Here is a 17,793-nt window from a genome sequence, read left to right as displayed (position 1 = left end):
TAAGGTGAGGCCTTAAATTAGCATTGGAGGGGGGGGGGGGGTACTTTTGACTTTAATGTCACTTTATTTAGAAAACAAAACACTCACAACTTAAGTTACCCTACCTAGGTGATCTAGAGCAGGCATGTCAAACTCAATCTAAGGATGCTGCAAAGGTGGTCACTCCTTCATCCGTGTGGGTTGCACTTTGACAGATATAAATGATAACTTGTAATTTTTATTAAATTGTTCAGTAGAAAACAGTACAATAAAAGACTTTCAAAAGTTCAATGGCATGTTAACAAGTGCAAAGTCTTGGCACTAATAGAGAATACCAAAATATCTGTGGTGTAACTTTAATGCATAGTAATGGCACTGAGGCATGGGCCATTGTTTCTTGTTGGTTCGGGGTATTGTCACAGGAAATATGATAAAGAAATGTCAGCAGGCTATTCTATAAGGAGTACAAAGTGTTCTCTATTATGGCACACATTATAGTTATTACTAAGGGTGGACAGAGGGGAGGATAAGAGAACATACAGAGGGGTATTTATCAAAACTGGAGCATGCAAAATTTGGAGCAGCTGTGCATGGCAACCAATCATAGTCTCTCTTCCATTTTCATATCTGAACAAACTGAAGAGAGAAGCTGATTGGTTGCCATGGGCAGCTGCTCCAGATTTTGTCTGCTCCAGTTTTGATGAATTCCGCTCACAGTGTTTAAAAATAGTAGAGTAGGAACTAAGAATGAAGCGAGTGGAAGATGTCTCTCCCTAGCCCTCAACCGTGATCAGACCAAAGGGAAATATCTTGCAGAGACCATGTTTTGGGACTCTTGAGCATAGTGGTGCTCTGTCCATGCGATCATGAATTGGTTCATCCTGTCATATTCAGCTGCCAAAAGGTGTTCAAGATCCACAATAGAGTCCATTTTAGTCGCCCATTCTGCTAAAGTAGGCGTATGATTTTATGAAGTCTGTTATCACAGATAGTAAAGTCATTTTAGGATCATTAGATATATTTGTCCCCATCACTTTGGATTAAATTGTTAAAATACTTTCTCAAACATTTTAATGAGGGGCAGGCCCACCAAATGTGGGTCATATTACCAATGGGTCCCTGACAATGCCAACAATTGTTGGGGAGGAAAAGATAAAAGTGATAGAGGACATCTGGACATCTATACATTCGAGTGAGAGGATTTTGAAGTTCTTCTCTTGGGCTTTACTAGCAATAGACAATTTATAAGAAAGTATGAAAGCTTTCTGCCAGCCCTCCAGTTCAGCTTTAGTATTCAGCTCTTTCTCCCAAGCAGCTGTATAAGTGGGAATGGTAGCATATGAGAAGGAGGATAGAATGAAGTAAACTTAGAAGACTCATTATATTGGGGGAAATCTTGTAAGAGTAAAATCTTGAAGAGCATCTAGAATGACTTTAAGAGACTTTAACTCCACTTTACTGTGGATAGAGTTGACAAATGGAGTAAATTATCAGTATTAAAGTCACTGACCTGCAATAGAGGATGGTAAAGGATCCAAAGTCGCCTTAGCTGGAGGGCTGGATTGTCAAAAAATAATGTCATAGGACTGATGTAAGCTGAAACCTGGAGCTTGGAGATGGTTCTATCGCAGGTAAATGGTTTGTTTTGTACGATCAGGGAGAGACTGAATCTTCTTACACCGTTGAGGTTCTGTCTATGGCAAAGTGTGTAGATTAGGGGGGGGGGGTGCAAGGTACCATTTTTGATCTGGACCCAGATTTTGGAAAAGAGGTAATACAATCGATTTATAATTCTTTTGAAATAAATAAAGTATTTCAGTTAAGTCTGGGAGGAGCATAAACATTATTGTAGTAAACAAGCGCCAGCCCTCCCCTTCCTTTGGGCAAACGCTTATGACTGAAGCAGCTGGCTGGGTGGGAGTGGAGGTGGGGGGGGGTGAGAAGTGACAGGTTTCATTATCGGTAAAGTAAATCTGTACTTTTAAAGGGTATGGTGTCTCCATTCACAATGATCCGGCTCTCTCTCATTGAATGTAGAAGTGTGGAGGGTGATCTCAGCTGTAGCATAAAGCCCGTACAGTAAGACCTGTTATTTCAAAGAAATACCATTTATTTTATATGTTTTATAACAAAATACGGGCAATAGGTTGTTTAAAAAAAATGTTGGTCTTTTTTTTCTTAATAAAAAAATAAGAAAATCAGCGGTTACTAAATATCATCTAAAGAAAGCTCTGTCTAAAAAAATAAATAAAATTCATTTGGATACATTATTGCATGACTAAATAATTGTCAGTCAAACTATCAAATCTGATAACTAAAAAATGGGCTGTTGTTAAAGGAGAACTATGGGGTCAGTGTTTTTCCCAATAGTTCTCCTTAGGGTAACGGGAGGACACAAACTAGCGTCCTCCCGTTACCCTAAGCTCAGTATACCGCAAGCTACAGCTCGCGGTACACTGAGACGCCGCAGCCGGACCGGATCCCGACTTAGATGACGGGATCCGCCCAGCTGCGTGAGTGACAGCTGGCTCTGCCTATCTAGAGGCAGAGCCAGCTGTACCCGCCCCCTCCCCTGTCCGTTCCGCCAGTCAGCGCTGGCAGATCGGAGCGGGGAGAGGGGAATCCAGCCCTCCCCCTGTCACTGCAGAGAGCCGTGACAGGATCGAGAGGTGAGCGAACCTGCTATGTGTTCGCTCACCTCCCGATCGACTGAGCCGACCTGTGACAGTCTCATTGTCACAGGTCGGCTAGAACTATGAGGTGAGTGAAAAGCACTCACCTCATAGTTCTCCTTTAAAGGGGCCGACTTGTATTCAGGTGGTTAAAGCTGGCCATACACTGGTGAGATATTGGCTGTCAGGAATCAGCTTAAATTTTAACAGCATGTTGTCCTGCCGGCTCAACAAAAGTTGATTGCTCAATCAACTCTTGTCGAAGGAGCACGGCTGAAAATTGTCGGCTGAACAGCTCTGCAACCAGTCATCTGCAGTCACTGTTCAGGTATTCGGACAGTGGCCGACACTGTTGTCAGAATACAATATCCCGGCTGAGGAGATTTGTCCTTTCTTACATCCAACCCACCTGCTGAACAAAAGAGATCTATTAGTGTATAACCAGCATTTGTTGCTGCTGAAGCAGTGTGTGATGCTGAGACTGGGGCAGTTTGTATTGCTGAGGAAGACAGAGCTGTGCAACTAATAGTCAAGAGGTTGGAAAAAAATTTCTTGCACTGCTATAGTCCCTGCATGAAAAAAATCTTCCTGTTATCTGCATTCAGTGATGAATAACAGTGGGCTAGAAGCTCTAAACCAGCTAAACCAGGGTTTCGCAACCTGTGAAACCTCAGGACTCACATTTGTCCTTGGTCATTAAGTCGCGACCCAAGTCGCACTGCAATGGAATGCACAGCGTTGTGGTACCGCGCATTCCGGAGCGGGCAGTCGAACTGTGGGTGGGAGGTGCATTTGGGGTACCCTTCAAATGAATGGCAACGCAACACTCCTCCCACACCAGAACGAGTAGTGGATGTGATTGTGCAATTAGTGTGAATGGGCCCCCAAAAACATGGACATACAATTTTAAAATATATATTTTTAGGTTCCACCCATTTTCCTGACCTTACAAGAACTGGAGTGGATCCTCAGCCTGGAGTCCAGTGTGGGCTGCTGTGCTGCGACGGAGCTCCATCCGTATGTGCATTGCTTGTACAACTCCCTTGCACACCCTGTAGAGGTGTCGGAAGCCAGAATGTGATGCCACTCTGGTCCAGATATCTCTACAGGACACATGAGGGAGCTGTAAGCAATGCACATATGGATGGAGCTCCCTCGTGGCCCTAGCCCCATCCTATCCCACCTCAAGCTGACACTCAGTTCTGGGCAGCATATTCTGAATGGCTGCTTGGTGTGAGAACTGACAGTGCTGAGCTACGGGGAGACTGAGGCGACCCACTGAACACGAAGTCGCGACCCACTTTTGGGTCACGACCCACCAGTTGAGATCCAAGGCTCTAAACTGTACCTGGATAAGTCGACTGAATCCTTAAAGTGACACTAAACTCAGGAGTTGAATCTTAAAAATGCATTCAAGTACCCACCTATTGAAGGTTGTGCTGTGACAGCTGCCTGACTCAGAGCTTTGGGTGAAAATAACTTTGTTACTTTAGCACCTAGACAAAAACGATGCAATGTGAGGGACAAGGCAATTCCAGTGTGCATTGCTTGCCAAATTGAAGTCATTTTGTCCTTTCAAAGCAGGAAGTGAATGCTCCTCAAGTGTAAGTATTTCACAATCACTGCATTTTACTCCTGACATGTCTATGTTATTAATAATCATCATACATAGAGGGATGCATTGGTAGAATTTGATTTTTGAGTGTAAAGGTCCGCTTTTAAAGAGACAACCCTCCGGAGGTGTTTGTCATAATATGCACAGCTGACGCTTTTCCTCCACTTTAATTCTGATCACAGCATATTAGCACATTATGGATAACATACCTTGTAGGCAATCCCCTTCATCACCAATGCTTCCATTTTCACTCAGTCCTCTTCCAGGTTCACTGTCTTTGTCCTCTTGATTGGCCAGGCCAGCACGATGTAACTCCCGCACACATGAGTGACTTTATTTCGGCACAGGACCTTGCTGGCAGGCAGGTAGAAGCTGTTTTGGCAAAGGAGATTTATACAGACTCTTCTGTCAGAAAAAAAAAACTGCCTGTCAGCAATTTTTAACAAGAAGACTTTAATTCCACTTTAAGGGTTTCCCCTTTCTGCAGAAGAGTGTTTGGTTAATGCTGAAGGTACTCGGGCGCCATGTGATGCTGTTCTTAGGTTGTCTTAAACTTTCAGTCTTTCTTTCGGGAAAGGTGAATGGGAATTCAGCCAAAGTGTGAGTCTATTCACCACTGTCTATCCCAACCTGCATTATATGTTCATACTGACTGGTGGATGATAAGAAGAGGCAAGAACAGACATAGTAATATTCATTATGATGTTGTGTGTTGATAATACGATTGGATATGCTACTTTTTCATAAAAAGTAATTTTTTTGTTTCTTGTGTTGTGCCAACATTTTGTAATGTGTTTGCTTATATTCTTAGGTGGCGATGCTAATGCTGCAGCAACAGGACAAGACAGTTATGATGATAACCAAAGCCTGAGCCATGGGACTTCCTTGGCATCTGATGAAGTCTCACTTGCATCGGACTATGTGGATGATGGTAAGTGCCAAGGTTTTATCTTTGGTGGTGAGATAAGTCTGTTTTGTTAGTGGTTCTTTTTCTCTTGTTTAATTACAGTTCATGTTAACATATGTAATAGAAACTTTCAAACTATTTCACTAAATCCTTCTTATACAAAGCACAACTTAATCTGGCCTTACAGTTCTCAAATTTTGGCACAATTCCATCTACAGGTGGCCCTGTTGGCACAGCAAAAGTTGATCTTTCAATCAAAAGATCATCTAAAATTCAGCCAATCAGCAGCAGTCACTACTCTGGTATTCTGACAGCTCTGGGTGCCAGCTGTCAGAATACAATAGCCACCAGGACAGATTCCCCTTAGTGTGGATAGGGAAGTTAAGCGTTTTTTGTACAGCCAGCTTTAAAGCAGAGCTGACATGAGCAGATATGCTAACGAGGGGACACTGCAAAATTGTTTACATGTACATGTATTTACATTTGTTAATAGCAACTATAGATATGATATACCATATGTGAAGGACTGCCTACTACCCTGACTGGGTACCTTCGTCAGAAATTAGCTTCCTCTCCACTGGTGTCTTAATGAAAGAATAGGGAGAGAGGAGACACATGTGATGGGATTATGTCTAACATATGTTAAGTCACTCAGCTACATCTAGTGACAAGTTAATCCCATTGTTATCCCAATCACACAAATGGCCCAATAGACTTGACTAACAGGTCCAGGACAGGATACTGGGGTATAGGAAAACACAGTCTCCGCTCCCCATGTATCCACCACATCATTGGAAAATAGGTCTCTGGGGTCCTATTTATCCATGGAGTGTAAATAAAGGGTCCCCCAAAGCACCATGGCAAGTCCCTCTCCCAATGAATAGAACCCCCTCCACCGCCGAGGGCCATCGTCAATGGGAAGGAGGCAGGCCTGCAGTCCCCTCTAAATAACAGAGTAATGGAGGCTTCCGTCGCACCATAAATAGCATAATTTTGCATGAGTAATAGATTTCCTAAGGGCCACTTTACACTCCTCAGTTCTGGTGTGTGGTGGTAATGCATGGGCTATCATAATGCATGCTAATGCACATTGCATGCGTTAGCACATTGTGAACAACACACCAAGGCAATGCATCCCTGACACACTTATGTTGCATGCCAACTGTGTAACCGCACTACTGTGGGTGCTGGTGAACTATGTCAGAAAAAATGTTGCATGTCTGTGTCTTTGTCCATTCCTGTGAATTGGCAGCCCATTCATTTGAACGGGATGTTTTGACACAACACACTTGAACCTTCTAAACAGCTTGCAATAATAACACAGTGAGGATGGGCCATGTCCTTTATCATTTTAAACACTTATGCAAAGTCATGAGTGGATGAAATAAGCCATTGGTCAGGCAAACATATCACCATTGTTTAATGTTGAACTCGAGTCAAACAGATAAATACATAGTTGAAATACTTACTGTATATCGGAGCTGTTTTGCCTGGCATAGGATTTGTAGGTTTGTCCAGTGGATCTTCCATAGGAGACACTACAGCCAACCAAGTGCCCTCTTCTCTTCTGTAAGTAAGCTATAAAACTTGGTTGGCTTCCTGCCCCCCATCTTAATTCGGAAGTGACAGAGCAGCAGCAGGCCATCTCTCTGTCACTTTGCTCTTTTTTCCTACCAGGATGTTCATTGGCAGTACATTAATATGCAGAACTATTGATTGGTTGCTATTTCTGACTCTCGCTCCCCAAGTCAGAGTGCTGCTGTACTGGGGTTACTAGAGGCTGATACCAGGTCAAATTCAAGTACTTATAATAGTCACATTAAAAAAATGTCTTTATTATTAATGAATACGTATCAATATTTTTGGTATTTTGCCCCGAGTTCAGCTTTAAAGAAAAGGCCAGAGCCAGGGTGTCGTGCCACTTTCCAGAAGCTTTTAATACTAACTTGTATTTGGCAAACCAGATATGACAGCAGACAACAGAAATGTTTCAGTGATCATATACAGTACAAAGCGTATAAGGCCCATTCACACTATGCATTATAATAAGCCACGCATATGAACATATGGGTTGAAGCGCATTGCATTAGGCCGGGTTCACACCTGGGGTGGCATCGTTTTTGCACGTTTGTACGCACGTGTTCAGCATGCGGTTCTTTGCACACTATGCACGTACAGGAAGATGTTTGCTTTGCCTGGTAGCTTCAGAAACATTGCGGGCAATGTACAATTGTGCAAAAACGTGCACGAAAATGTGCAACACGTTTCTGCCGTATGTTCTCGGGCCTGATTAATATGAAATGGTTTGGGTCTATTAAAGCGATATTAAAATCCAAATGTTTTTAAAGTGTATTTCAACTTTTGCAGCCAAATTGGGAAACAGCTATTCTATAGTTGTTACATGTTCCCAGTCACATCGCATTGGCTAAAAAAAAAAATGCTTCTTCCAGTTTAAATAGTTTTTCTTGTGTTAGGGTTTTCTGGATTCTTAAGGGTTAAAAATCTACCTTCTCCTTTTTTGTAATGTTGGGAGGGTCCATGAGGGGTTAAATGATTATCCAGCTTGAAAAAGCTTGCGCTTCGAACCGCGTTGCCTAGAGAAGTCACTTTGCACACCACCCATTGTATTGATCCACCGTCTTCCCCCCACCAGACGCAGACACCTTGCCTGCACAGCCCCAAGGTGCCATCCAAGCCTATGCCCAGATCTTGATCCACTGACCGCTGACACCCAACAGCAGCTTCTCTGCCTCCGCCGCCTCGACCACTCTCACTTAGTTACCTGGACACGCGGACGCTCTCACTCTGACATCCATCGGCCGTCCCCCCTCTGCACAGCGCTCCACTCCTCCTCCAGCCACGTTGCCAAGACACCAGGATGCCAGCTCACACCACCTGTGTTTACACAGGACGAACTTCTGTCTCTTTCCCCTCTCTCCTCTCCAACCCAGCAAAAAACATTATACTGGACAACAGGTCCCTAGCCAGCCCAGGACTTCCATAATCAGGACCATCTATCCGAACCCCCATACATCAAGTCTGCATTAGAATCTCATAATCAAGAACATTCATTGGAACCCCCACACAGCATCTCTCCAAGATTGATCCACATAGGAACAACTTCAAACAGCAACCTCAGGAACCAGAATGTGCTTCGCCACCACGCCTCTAATCCGCCACAGGATTTTTTTCGACAATGATAGAGCCACACACTTAATTTTCATGGTCAGTAAAGAATACACATCCAGTTATACATATATGCAGAAATTCAGAACAATTGTTTCCTTCCCACATCGGTTTCCAACCGGGATTCCGCGCAAGGATCGAGACAGTCCACCGACCCCTGTGACTTGCTTCCACCCAAATGGCAGGACCCCGCGACCACATCACCACAAGTGTCTCATCACTGAAAAACATCAACCCTAACAGAAGAGTTCGCCACCATTGTGCCCTCTCTTTCCATCACATGTGAGTGCCAAACATCGCCTTTTTCTATCCAACATTTATTTACCTTGATTCATTGTTTGTCCCTGATCCTTTTTTCCTTTTCTGTTCAGCTTAAAGGATTAAGAGCCTGGCTTCTGCATTGTATGTTAATGAAGTTAATGTGAGAAACACAATTTCTCAAATTTCTTTCCTAAGTCTTTCTAGAAGGGACAGGTAACTGAATGTGCTCAGAAAAACCTGTAATGTTGTCTGCTGCAACAAAACATCTATAAAGTAAGAAATATATTTTACAAAATAATTTTTTGTTATGCTGTGTGAATGAGAACACATAACAAACTTATAGAAGGGTTTTCTCAAATTTGACAGGAAAAGTGGAAATACACTTTAAGCTGTTTCAAATGCTGATTAAATCAGTGGATCCTGCTCTTTGGTTTTTAAAACATTGTTTTGTGCAGAATCAGCTGGTCCCCTGAGCACTGGCCCTGATATCCTGTCTTAAGGTGGCTCCTTTCCCTTACAGAGTCCTATGGAGCCACCCTTGTGTATGCTAGTAAGCTGTGTGTGTCTCCACAAAAACACAGCAAGGCAAGCTATTTCCCTACTTCCTTCTCCCCGCTCCTCCCTTCTCCATGCTGCTAGATGGAGAGCTGCTGGAGACTGCTCTGTCCTTTGTGATCTTGTACGGAACAGGAAGTTCAGGGAAGCCGAGCTGAGAGAGTTGGAGCTGTTTGGAAACCTAATGGCTGTAAGTGCTTTGGCAAAAATGTAAAGAAATACTTTGCTGGGCAATGCAAATGTTTATGATTTGGATTTATTATTAAAAAAGTACGCGAGTTCAATACACCTATTCCTCACTTAACAACCTACCTGTTTAATGACCGCTTGGACTTACAACCAGCTCTCCGACCAGTTGGTATTGTACACTGTACGAGAACTTGGGTCAAGCTCATCTTACATCACCCTTTCTCAGTCTATGTCTCGTTCCCGCAGTTGGTCAGTCAGTCAGTATTCACTACTGTACTGTACATTGGTATTTGCAGTATGCAAACCTAAGTCATGCCCTGTATATTAGAGCTGATTTCCTCTATTCCTCACTTAGTGACCAATTCGCTTAACGACCTAGTCGTAGAAACGGAACTCAGTCATTAAGTGAGGAATGTCTGTACTTCTGTAATGGAACAACGAGGATAATTGTTTTGAGGCTGCGTCTGACCTGCCTTGCGTTATTCTGGATGCAGCATGTCCTAACGGAGATTCATTTGCGTTTGCCCATGTACACAAAACTAAAGCTGATTATTATGGCAAACAGCTACATCTTTGTTGTACAAACATGTCCAAGTTGCTCTGTCATTTAGTATACTGTAACACCTAATCCCCAACACACCATATGACACATTGCACAGTGCATGCTGTGTTACATATGCTTGGAGTAGAGGTTGCCCTTTAAATGTCATCCAAGTGTGGGTTTATTTTTATTTTGAGTTTATTTATTATTATTAATGTGCTTTTTCTCTATCTTCCCTTCCCCTTAGCTATTTTTTTCTTTTCAATAGCTAAATAAAGACACATCTTACTTTTAAAATATGAAATTACTGTTAGAAGAATGATCTTTTAACTCTTGTGGCGATTAATAATATAGATGACAGTGAAATAAGACCCCACTATCCAGATGTCTGCTTAGTTGCTTGTTTTCATTACTTCTCTATTAGGAGTATATTGTTCAATAAAAGTGCTTCTTAAATTACGAGCATCAAGCTTATAATTGAAGTTGTTTAGTATACAGCTACAAATGAGATGTGAATGACTTGGGTTTTTATAACTCAGAAATGTCAAGTTAAAAGGCACATTGCCCAGAGTGCTGCTGGTGTGCCTTTTGTTTATGTATGGTACTTTCGAAATAAATTGGTGGAGTTTAAAAAAAAATGAAATAAATAATATATATATAAATTACACTCACGCACGCACGCACGCACGCACACACACACACAGTTCTGTTCAGGTATGGTTATTTTGCAGATAAACAGAGATATGCAGTGTCCCCTTGTGGTCAAACAAGGTCTTGCATCCTTCTTTAAACTTTTTTTTTTTTTACATTTGGGGGAGGGCGAAGGCTTTTTTTTGTGTTGTGTACAAGGATACAGTCCATGCTCATATCCATCAAAGGTGATATAATTCCAAATATGATCTATCCTTGTTAAATTGTTTTAGCTCACATTTTATTTGAAAGTGTCACATGGCTTTGCTTGTTTCATCATGGAACTCTTTTATTTTACTAGAATGATGCAGGATGATGAGTAATTAACTTCTATATAACTGCATACAGGACATATAAGCCATGTTAATAGCTCTGAAAGAATGTTTAAGCATTGTTATTTGCAGGTTTATGCACCCAAGTGGGGACACAAGATTCCTAGCAATGGTCAGTGTAAATCCTGGTCACGTGTCTATTGTAGCAGCCATAGTGGTCACAAAAAATATACTCTTTGTAAATAAATGTTATCCATGTACAGTATATAAAACTCTCCATTTGGTCAATCAGTTTTAACATTTTAAAAAAAGTATTTTCTGTTTGCTACAACCCTTCTATGCACTGCACTTATAGTTAGCTGTAAACAGTTTTGGATTGCTTTATTTTAGTTTGTATGGGTGCTTTAAACCAGCTGTTTCAGGTATTCATGTGGCCTCAATGGCATAATGGAATTATTTACATGGCTTTGCCCACTATTTAATGAGAAATAAATGTTTTTTATTTAATTCTTGAATCTGTGATGAAGGCGAACATATATACATATTACCTGTTTAGGCAGGCGCTGCTATGCTTTGCAGTAGTTTAGTGTTGGATTTTTGGTTTATTTAAGGCCACATCACCGTTACCTGTTTGGTTATACTTGTTATGTGCAACCTTTTATATAGTTAATATTGTAACCATTTGCTTATAGAGGTTGATAGCCAATCTGTTTACATATATTAGGAAGAGAAAGACATACCGACCATGAAAAAATATCAACCCTGGTTAAATGAAAAATCACAAACTTCTCATATGTCTTCTGTGGTCATGAAGGATGCAATCCCAGCAGCAGAGAAGTTTTTGGCAGACTTCATTCCAGCTTGAGCTCTACAAAATGTTTCAGACCTGCAATTAATGAAGCATATTTCTTCATTAGCCAGTTCTAACTATTCGTAGGGGTCAGAAACAATTACACAGCCATGTCTTGTCTGCATTTTAATAAGCTGTACACAAGGTGAATGAAAAGGCCGATTGCTGCAGTGTGAGCCAATATCAGACAGTCTGAGAGGTTGCATGTGTGTATACACAAGTGTACACACAGCTGCATACACCATTATAATGCTAGGATTGCTACGTACTACTTACCTGTGTACTTTAGGTAGATCTCTTTTATATTTCATAAAAAAAATGGGTATTTTGTTGTGTTTTGGGGCATTTAATTAAATTTTTCACTAAATATTGGGGTTTAATAAGGAGTTGCGCTAATATTGCGCAACATAAAAATTTGCAACTACCACCATTTTATTCTATAGGGTCTTGGCATTCAGAAAATATATAATGTTGGGGGGTTTTAAGTAATTTTCAGGCCTAAAATGTGGAATATAACATGGGTACAAAAAATGAAAAAAAGGCCTCAGTCATGAAGGGGTTAAAAGATCAATAAAATAAAAATAAATCCTTATCAGGCTCATAGAATAATGCTACTTGCTGCATTTATGTGTATAGTTTAACATTTTCAGGAGAATTCTAGACGATAATAAAAAAGAGTAAGGTCAGATTGTTAGGAATGTAGATTTTCCTGAACACCGATGGCTTCCTGTCTGGGTGCCCATTGAACAATACTGCAGACGGCGTTTCTAGACAGCAATACTCCGAAAAATAGCCAGCTCTGGCCTACATGGCCAATGTAAAGACCGTGTGATAGTGTATATAAAATACAGATATAGTATATATTAAAAGTTAATGGCTTGCTAGTGAATTAACCATGGTTTTAAGAAAGATCTATTATAATTATTCATATTATTATTATACAGGATTTATATAGCACCAACAGTTTGCGTAGCGCTTTACAATATGAAGAGGGAGACATTACAATCACAATACAATTCAAAAGAAGATCTTTAGGAGTGCCCTGCCCGAGAAAGCTTACAATCTGAAATATAACAAAAAACGTTTTATTTAATTTCCTCTAATTGAACGCCATGTGTTGCATCTTATCAATTTAACATTGCTATAGCATTACATTTCAGAAAGCAGTTCATTCTCTAATAAAAGGCAAAGCGAGGTGTACAGTATACAGAAGAGTTGCATACTGTTAGAATTGACATGATTGATATGAATTGTTTTCCATACCCATTGCTGTGTTCAATAAATTATGTTAATTAATAGTTTGTTTCCAAATGTAGAGCCATGTCTTTTATTTCATATTCTGTATGATAATGTACATTTTTAGAATAGGAGAGAATCCTTGCAACTTATTCATTTTAATACATTTTATATATTGTAAAATTTTATATTGTAATAGTGTGTAAAATGTAATAAATATATGTGAAATATTATTGTAAATACATTTAATATTATATTTTGAAGTGCAGTGTCATAACAAACATGTAAAGAGTAACAATATTGTAGTAAATACAACATCTAGAATATTGGGAAATTGTCACATGACGTCATAACCTATATAATATATTGGGGTTGATTCACTAAAGGCAAAAAGGAAGGGTTTTTTTCCTTGGCTTAGTGAACGGGATAAAAATTGACTTTGCAAAGATTACCTAATCATGTTCAAGGAAAATAATTAAAAAAAATTAATTTGCTTGCACATGATTGGATGATATAAGTCAGCAGAGCTCCACCACATTCACTAAGTTAAGGGAAAATTCCCTTGCAAAGTGAAAAGCCTATTTGCCTTTAGTAAATCAACCGCATTGTGTCAGTAGAAACAACACCTCATGCATTGTTTACCTAAGTTCCTCTTGTAACATAGTGTCACTGAGTTTTGCTCCTGCCAGTACATCTGTTGATTTTCAACTTCTATTAGCAGGGTGACAATGCTGTTCCTTCTGCCATGAAATCACTACACCTTTGTCATCCTGTAAACATGTAGTTTTAGGCAACAAACACATTAAAGCCCAACTCCAGTTACTACTTTTAAACAGTCATAGCATTTTTTTTTCTTTTGGGGACCATAACATATGACGACCATATAATCCACACTAAAACCTGAGCGTTCCAGCGTCCCTGCAAGTGTTATAGTTTGTCCCACCCCTGTAACTGTCATGTTTCTACATGGAAATGTGGAGCAAAATATCAATAAAGGAATGACTATACTGAATTCTATTACAAATATTAGCAACATACAGTTACCTAAATACAATCTCTGGTATTCATAAAAAGTGTTGTAGAACCTCATTAGAAATCTGTCTCCTATCCATTCAACAAATGGTGCAACTTGTGACAAATACATGTCCGTGCGGTGTATGCGTATCTGGTGCAGAATTGCCTCAGACAAAGTTTATTATTATAACAATCAAGTTTTTTATTATACAGGATTTATATAGCGTCAACAGTTTGCACAGTGCTTTACAATATAAAGGGAGCAGCACAGATACAATGCAATTCAAGACATGATGTCTAGGAGGGCCCTGCTCCTGAGAGCTTACATTCTGATATTTACTGTGACACAAGACTTACACGGGTGACACAATTTACTCCAACATGGAAAAGGTCTTATTTACCTCCACCTTTTATATAATTGATATGGCAGCCATAGCGCCAGAATGTAAGAGTGATGCATATAAGAAAAGCCTGTATTCATTGACGCATCAGAAATGCAAGAAAATTGTTGCAGAGCTTTCATTACTATGACACAGGACTTTCTAATATGGCCATAACGCCAGAGCAGTGTCGCAAACGCTTTATTGAATGTCCCAATATGTTTCCCAATAGTGTTCCTTCAGGTAACATGGATTAAGTCAACCCATTTTGAAATAAATGTCACTGATGGTAAAGGAATATAGGGATCAGAGAAAATACAAACCTTTTTTATTTACTGAAATGCATTAAGAAAAAGGTATTTTAATTTATTTAAACAGTACAGTTGAGCTTTCCTATGTGTCCCATCACCATTATAAAGATTTATACTGTAATGGAACTCTTTGATTGTAATTTTTTTTTTTTAATTATTACACACACCCACATAATTAAATGTTATATTCCACTTGATATAAAGTTTATTTCAAAAATCTTGGTTGCCTGATATACATATTGCTACTCAGTGGCTCATGAAGCTTACAGCCTAGTTCCCCCTTTCGGTGTGAGAGGAAGTAAAACCAACATTTTCAGTGTTATAATGTTGTAATATAAAGTTCTAATTTCTGTGTAATGGTTCAACCAGCCGCTATTAGTTCACTGAGTGCATGATACATATAAAGATAGCTTCTAGTGTTAGTTTTATTACTTTATATATAAGGGCTGTACAGTTGTAGCCTGTTCAGTTTTGCCTGTTAGTCTATGTGTTTAGATTTGAGTATCTGTCATCTCTTTGTTGACTCTTGAATTTGTGTATTGTTGCCTCTTCAGTGTCCTCAAGAGTCAGAGCATCTGTGCCAGTGCGTTTAATCCATCCTTGAAGCCAGGTCTCTCCTTTCTGGCTAATAGCACCTTGTTCATTAAGAAAATGAATGGCTGCAAAGGAAACGTTATTCAGCCTTTGCTACACAAGGGCCCCTCAGACCGATTGTATCAGTTGGAGCTTTGACAAATTTTTCTAAAACGTTAACACCCCTGTAAAGTTTTAGGTTCAGCAGCTGGCTAAAGGTTGTTCCTGCTGCCGATTCAAGCCATCTAAGTGAGGAACAGCCCTCTTCAGTCACCAGACTCATAAATTATATTCCTTCCTAAACACACACATCTCTTTATCTGAACGGAAAGCTTTGCCTTCTTACTTGAAATCTTAGGTATGTTGAGGAGAAAAAAAAACATTATTTTCTTCTTTATGCAGTGAAATGGTTCCGTCCCCTTGTGTGTTATTAAGCGTCCTGAAGGGATTTGCTTGAAATAATAAGGCCATTTCATCTTTTAAGTAGCAGGCAGATTATTTAATGAGCCAGGAAACCATTTGACTCCCAGTAAATACGTATTAACCTCACTACTACACTCGGTCAGTTTCAGAAATACCTTGTTAAGTATAGATTGTAAAATCTTGCTTGTTTCTGGTTTCTTGCTTTAATGTCTTAGTTTGAACTGTCACAACATACTAAAGAAGAAAAAAAAAGAAACTTTTATTTTTAAGACTTTTCCTCTTTCCCTGTTGTGTTTTTTTTTTTTAATTAACATTGATGAGTATTTAGAATGATTTTAATGCACTTCCTAGAGGCATTTGCGGAATTAATGAAGCTGAAAATATGTTCTGCTGCGTTCGTGAAATGCAGTTCTCTGATTAGTTATTTGTTACAGCATAGAGTAGGATTACTGAATTTTAGGGCCAAGGTGAGGGTGCGTTGTGGCCAAGAGGGCAGCAGGTTGCGAGGTGTGTAAGAACATTGATACAGAGCCACGTACACATGCAAACGTCAGGTTTGGCAGCGTAGTAACTGATCGCCCCCAAGCCAGCAGTAACCCAGGTCAGGAGAAAAGGAAAATACATTATTTCATTGCACTATAAAGCATTCAGAGTGCAATAACTATTACACAATCTGTTTTTCAAGCAAATATTTTAATAAGTAGCCTGTTCTTCCGTCTGCTGATGGACAAACTTGTCCTGGCACAACAAAAAGCATTACCATGGAAAGTGGGTCCGAAAATGAAAAGGAGATTGCCAGCCAAAAGATGTGGTGCAAAGAGTTCAGAGTTCAATGTATGTTCACATATGAAGCTTTCACCTTGTAGAGAAAGGAAGCTGCAGGTAATTGGGTCAACCCCATGCCCATACATCTTATTCTAAACACAGCGAGCGAGAGGGTTCCGGATTGTTGTGAAATTTGTCTAAAGGCAGGGCACAGTGAGCCCAGTTAAAAGTAATGAGTTCAAAGGGTAAATGGAGTTCAAGGTTCAGTCCTTGTTCATCTCCCTACTTTCAACTTTCCCACCAAGTGACTTGGCACAGTTTGTGGTTACATAATTTGGAAAGGAAGAAACACTGTTCTTGCAGCATTTTGTATTAAAGTAGGAAATATCTATGGCACCCTGTTGTTGATTTTTACATGTGTTTTGTTCATATTGTGTTAAAGGGGTGACACATCAGAATCACAGCTGGCATGGGCTATATAAAAGAGAATTTTCACATTTATAGATTTGTTTGTCAATAAATGTTTAATTAGCTTTTAGAATGTAAAAAAATGAGATGAAGGTCTTATCCTTGAAAAATACATTCTTCTGCATGAAGTAAATTTTTGGACCTGTGATAAACCATTAAAGAGCATGGTAGGTAGCCCGCTGAGTCTGTTGTAGCATTAATTGGCTGTTAGGAGCTCTGGGTAGTGCCACATGTCAAGTTGTGTACGGATATGGTAATGTTTAAACACGCTTCTGACCACTTATCTAGTAAACCTTAGCTTATCTTTTACCTAAAATTAAAAAAAGAAAAGAGAGAATTTGGGTACAGATCAAAAGTCGCCACAGTGGGGGCTGTTCCAACCAAACAGCCTTTACCTAAAATGGTTTAGAACTTAACAAGAGCATCTGCGAAGTGAATTTTAATATCAGTTATCTCAATTTATGGATGGGAATCAGAACATTTACAGATGTATTTGTGAATGTAATAGCAACTTTTTCATAATGAATACACATCTTAGCGTTGTTGGTTCTTTTTATTATGAGCGATCAGTAAAGCTTTGATGAAGATGCTAGTGCCTTAATGTTTGTAGGTTTAATAGCAGAACAGAATAATGATGCAGAATATCGAGTTACTATAAAAATAGTTATTTAAATTTTATAGATGTATTACTTTTGCTGCACATGTTTGAATTCCAGTCTTCTAACATTTGAATGATCTGTATATTGAGGGTGACACATGTCGTGCAGTTATTCTGGTCATGGTATTTAGGCTGTAGGATAAAGTTTGGCCATAATAAATTGGAAATAACAAATCTAGCGTGTGGATTAAAAATTTTATGAGGGATGAAATATTGAGGGAGTTGCCAAAGTTACAGACAGATGGGGA

The 17,793-nt window shown here is 39.7% G+C and overlaps 1 protein-coding gene across 1 annotated transcript in view; it reads left to right on the top strand.

Annotated features, from left to right (window-relative positions):
• The window catches only part of SKAP1 (src kinase associated phosphoprotein 1), a 311,263-nt gene that overhangs the window by 73,347 nt on the left and 220,123 nt on the right, over window positions 1-17,793 (top strand). Inside the window, exon 4 of the mRNA XM_018565965.1 lies at window positions 5,078-5,197. Coding sequence (XP_018421467.1) covers window positions 5,078-5,197 — 120 coding nt within the window. The remainder of the gene's footprint in view (window positions 1-5,077; window positions 5,198-17,793) is intronic.

Source organism: Nanorana parkeri, unplaced genomic scaffold, assembly GCF_000935625.1.
Source record: "Nanorana parkeri isolate BGI_ZX_2015 unplaced genomic scaffold, ASM93562v1 scaffold905, whole genome shotgun sequence".
Classification (NCBI taxonomy): domain Eukaryota; kingdom Metazoa; phylum Chordata; class Amphibia; order Anura; family Dicroglossidae; genus Nanorana; species Nanorana parkeri.
The sequence above is the reverse complement of the archived record's forward strand: the minus strand, read 5'-3'. Positions and strand labels throughout refer to the sequence as shown.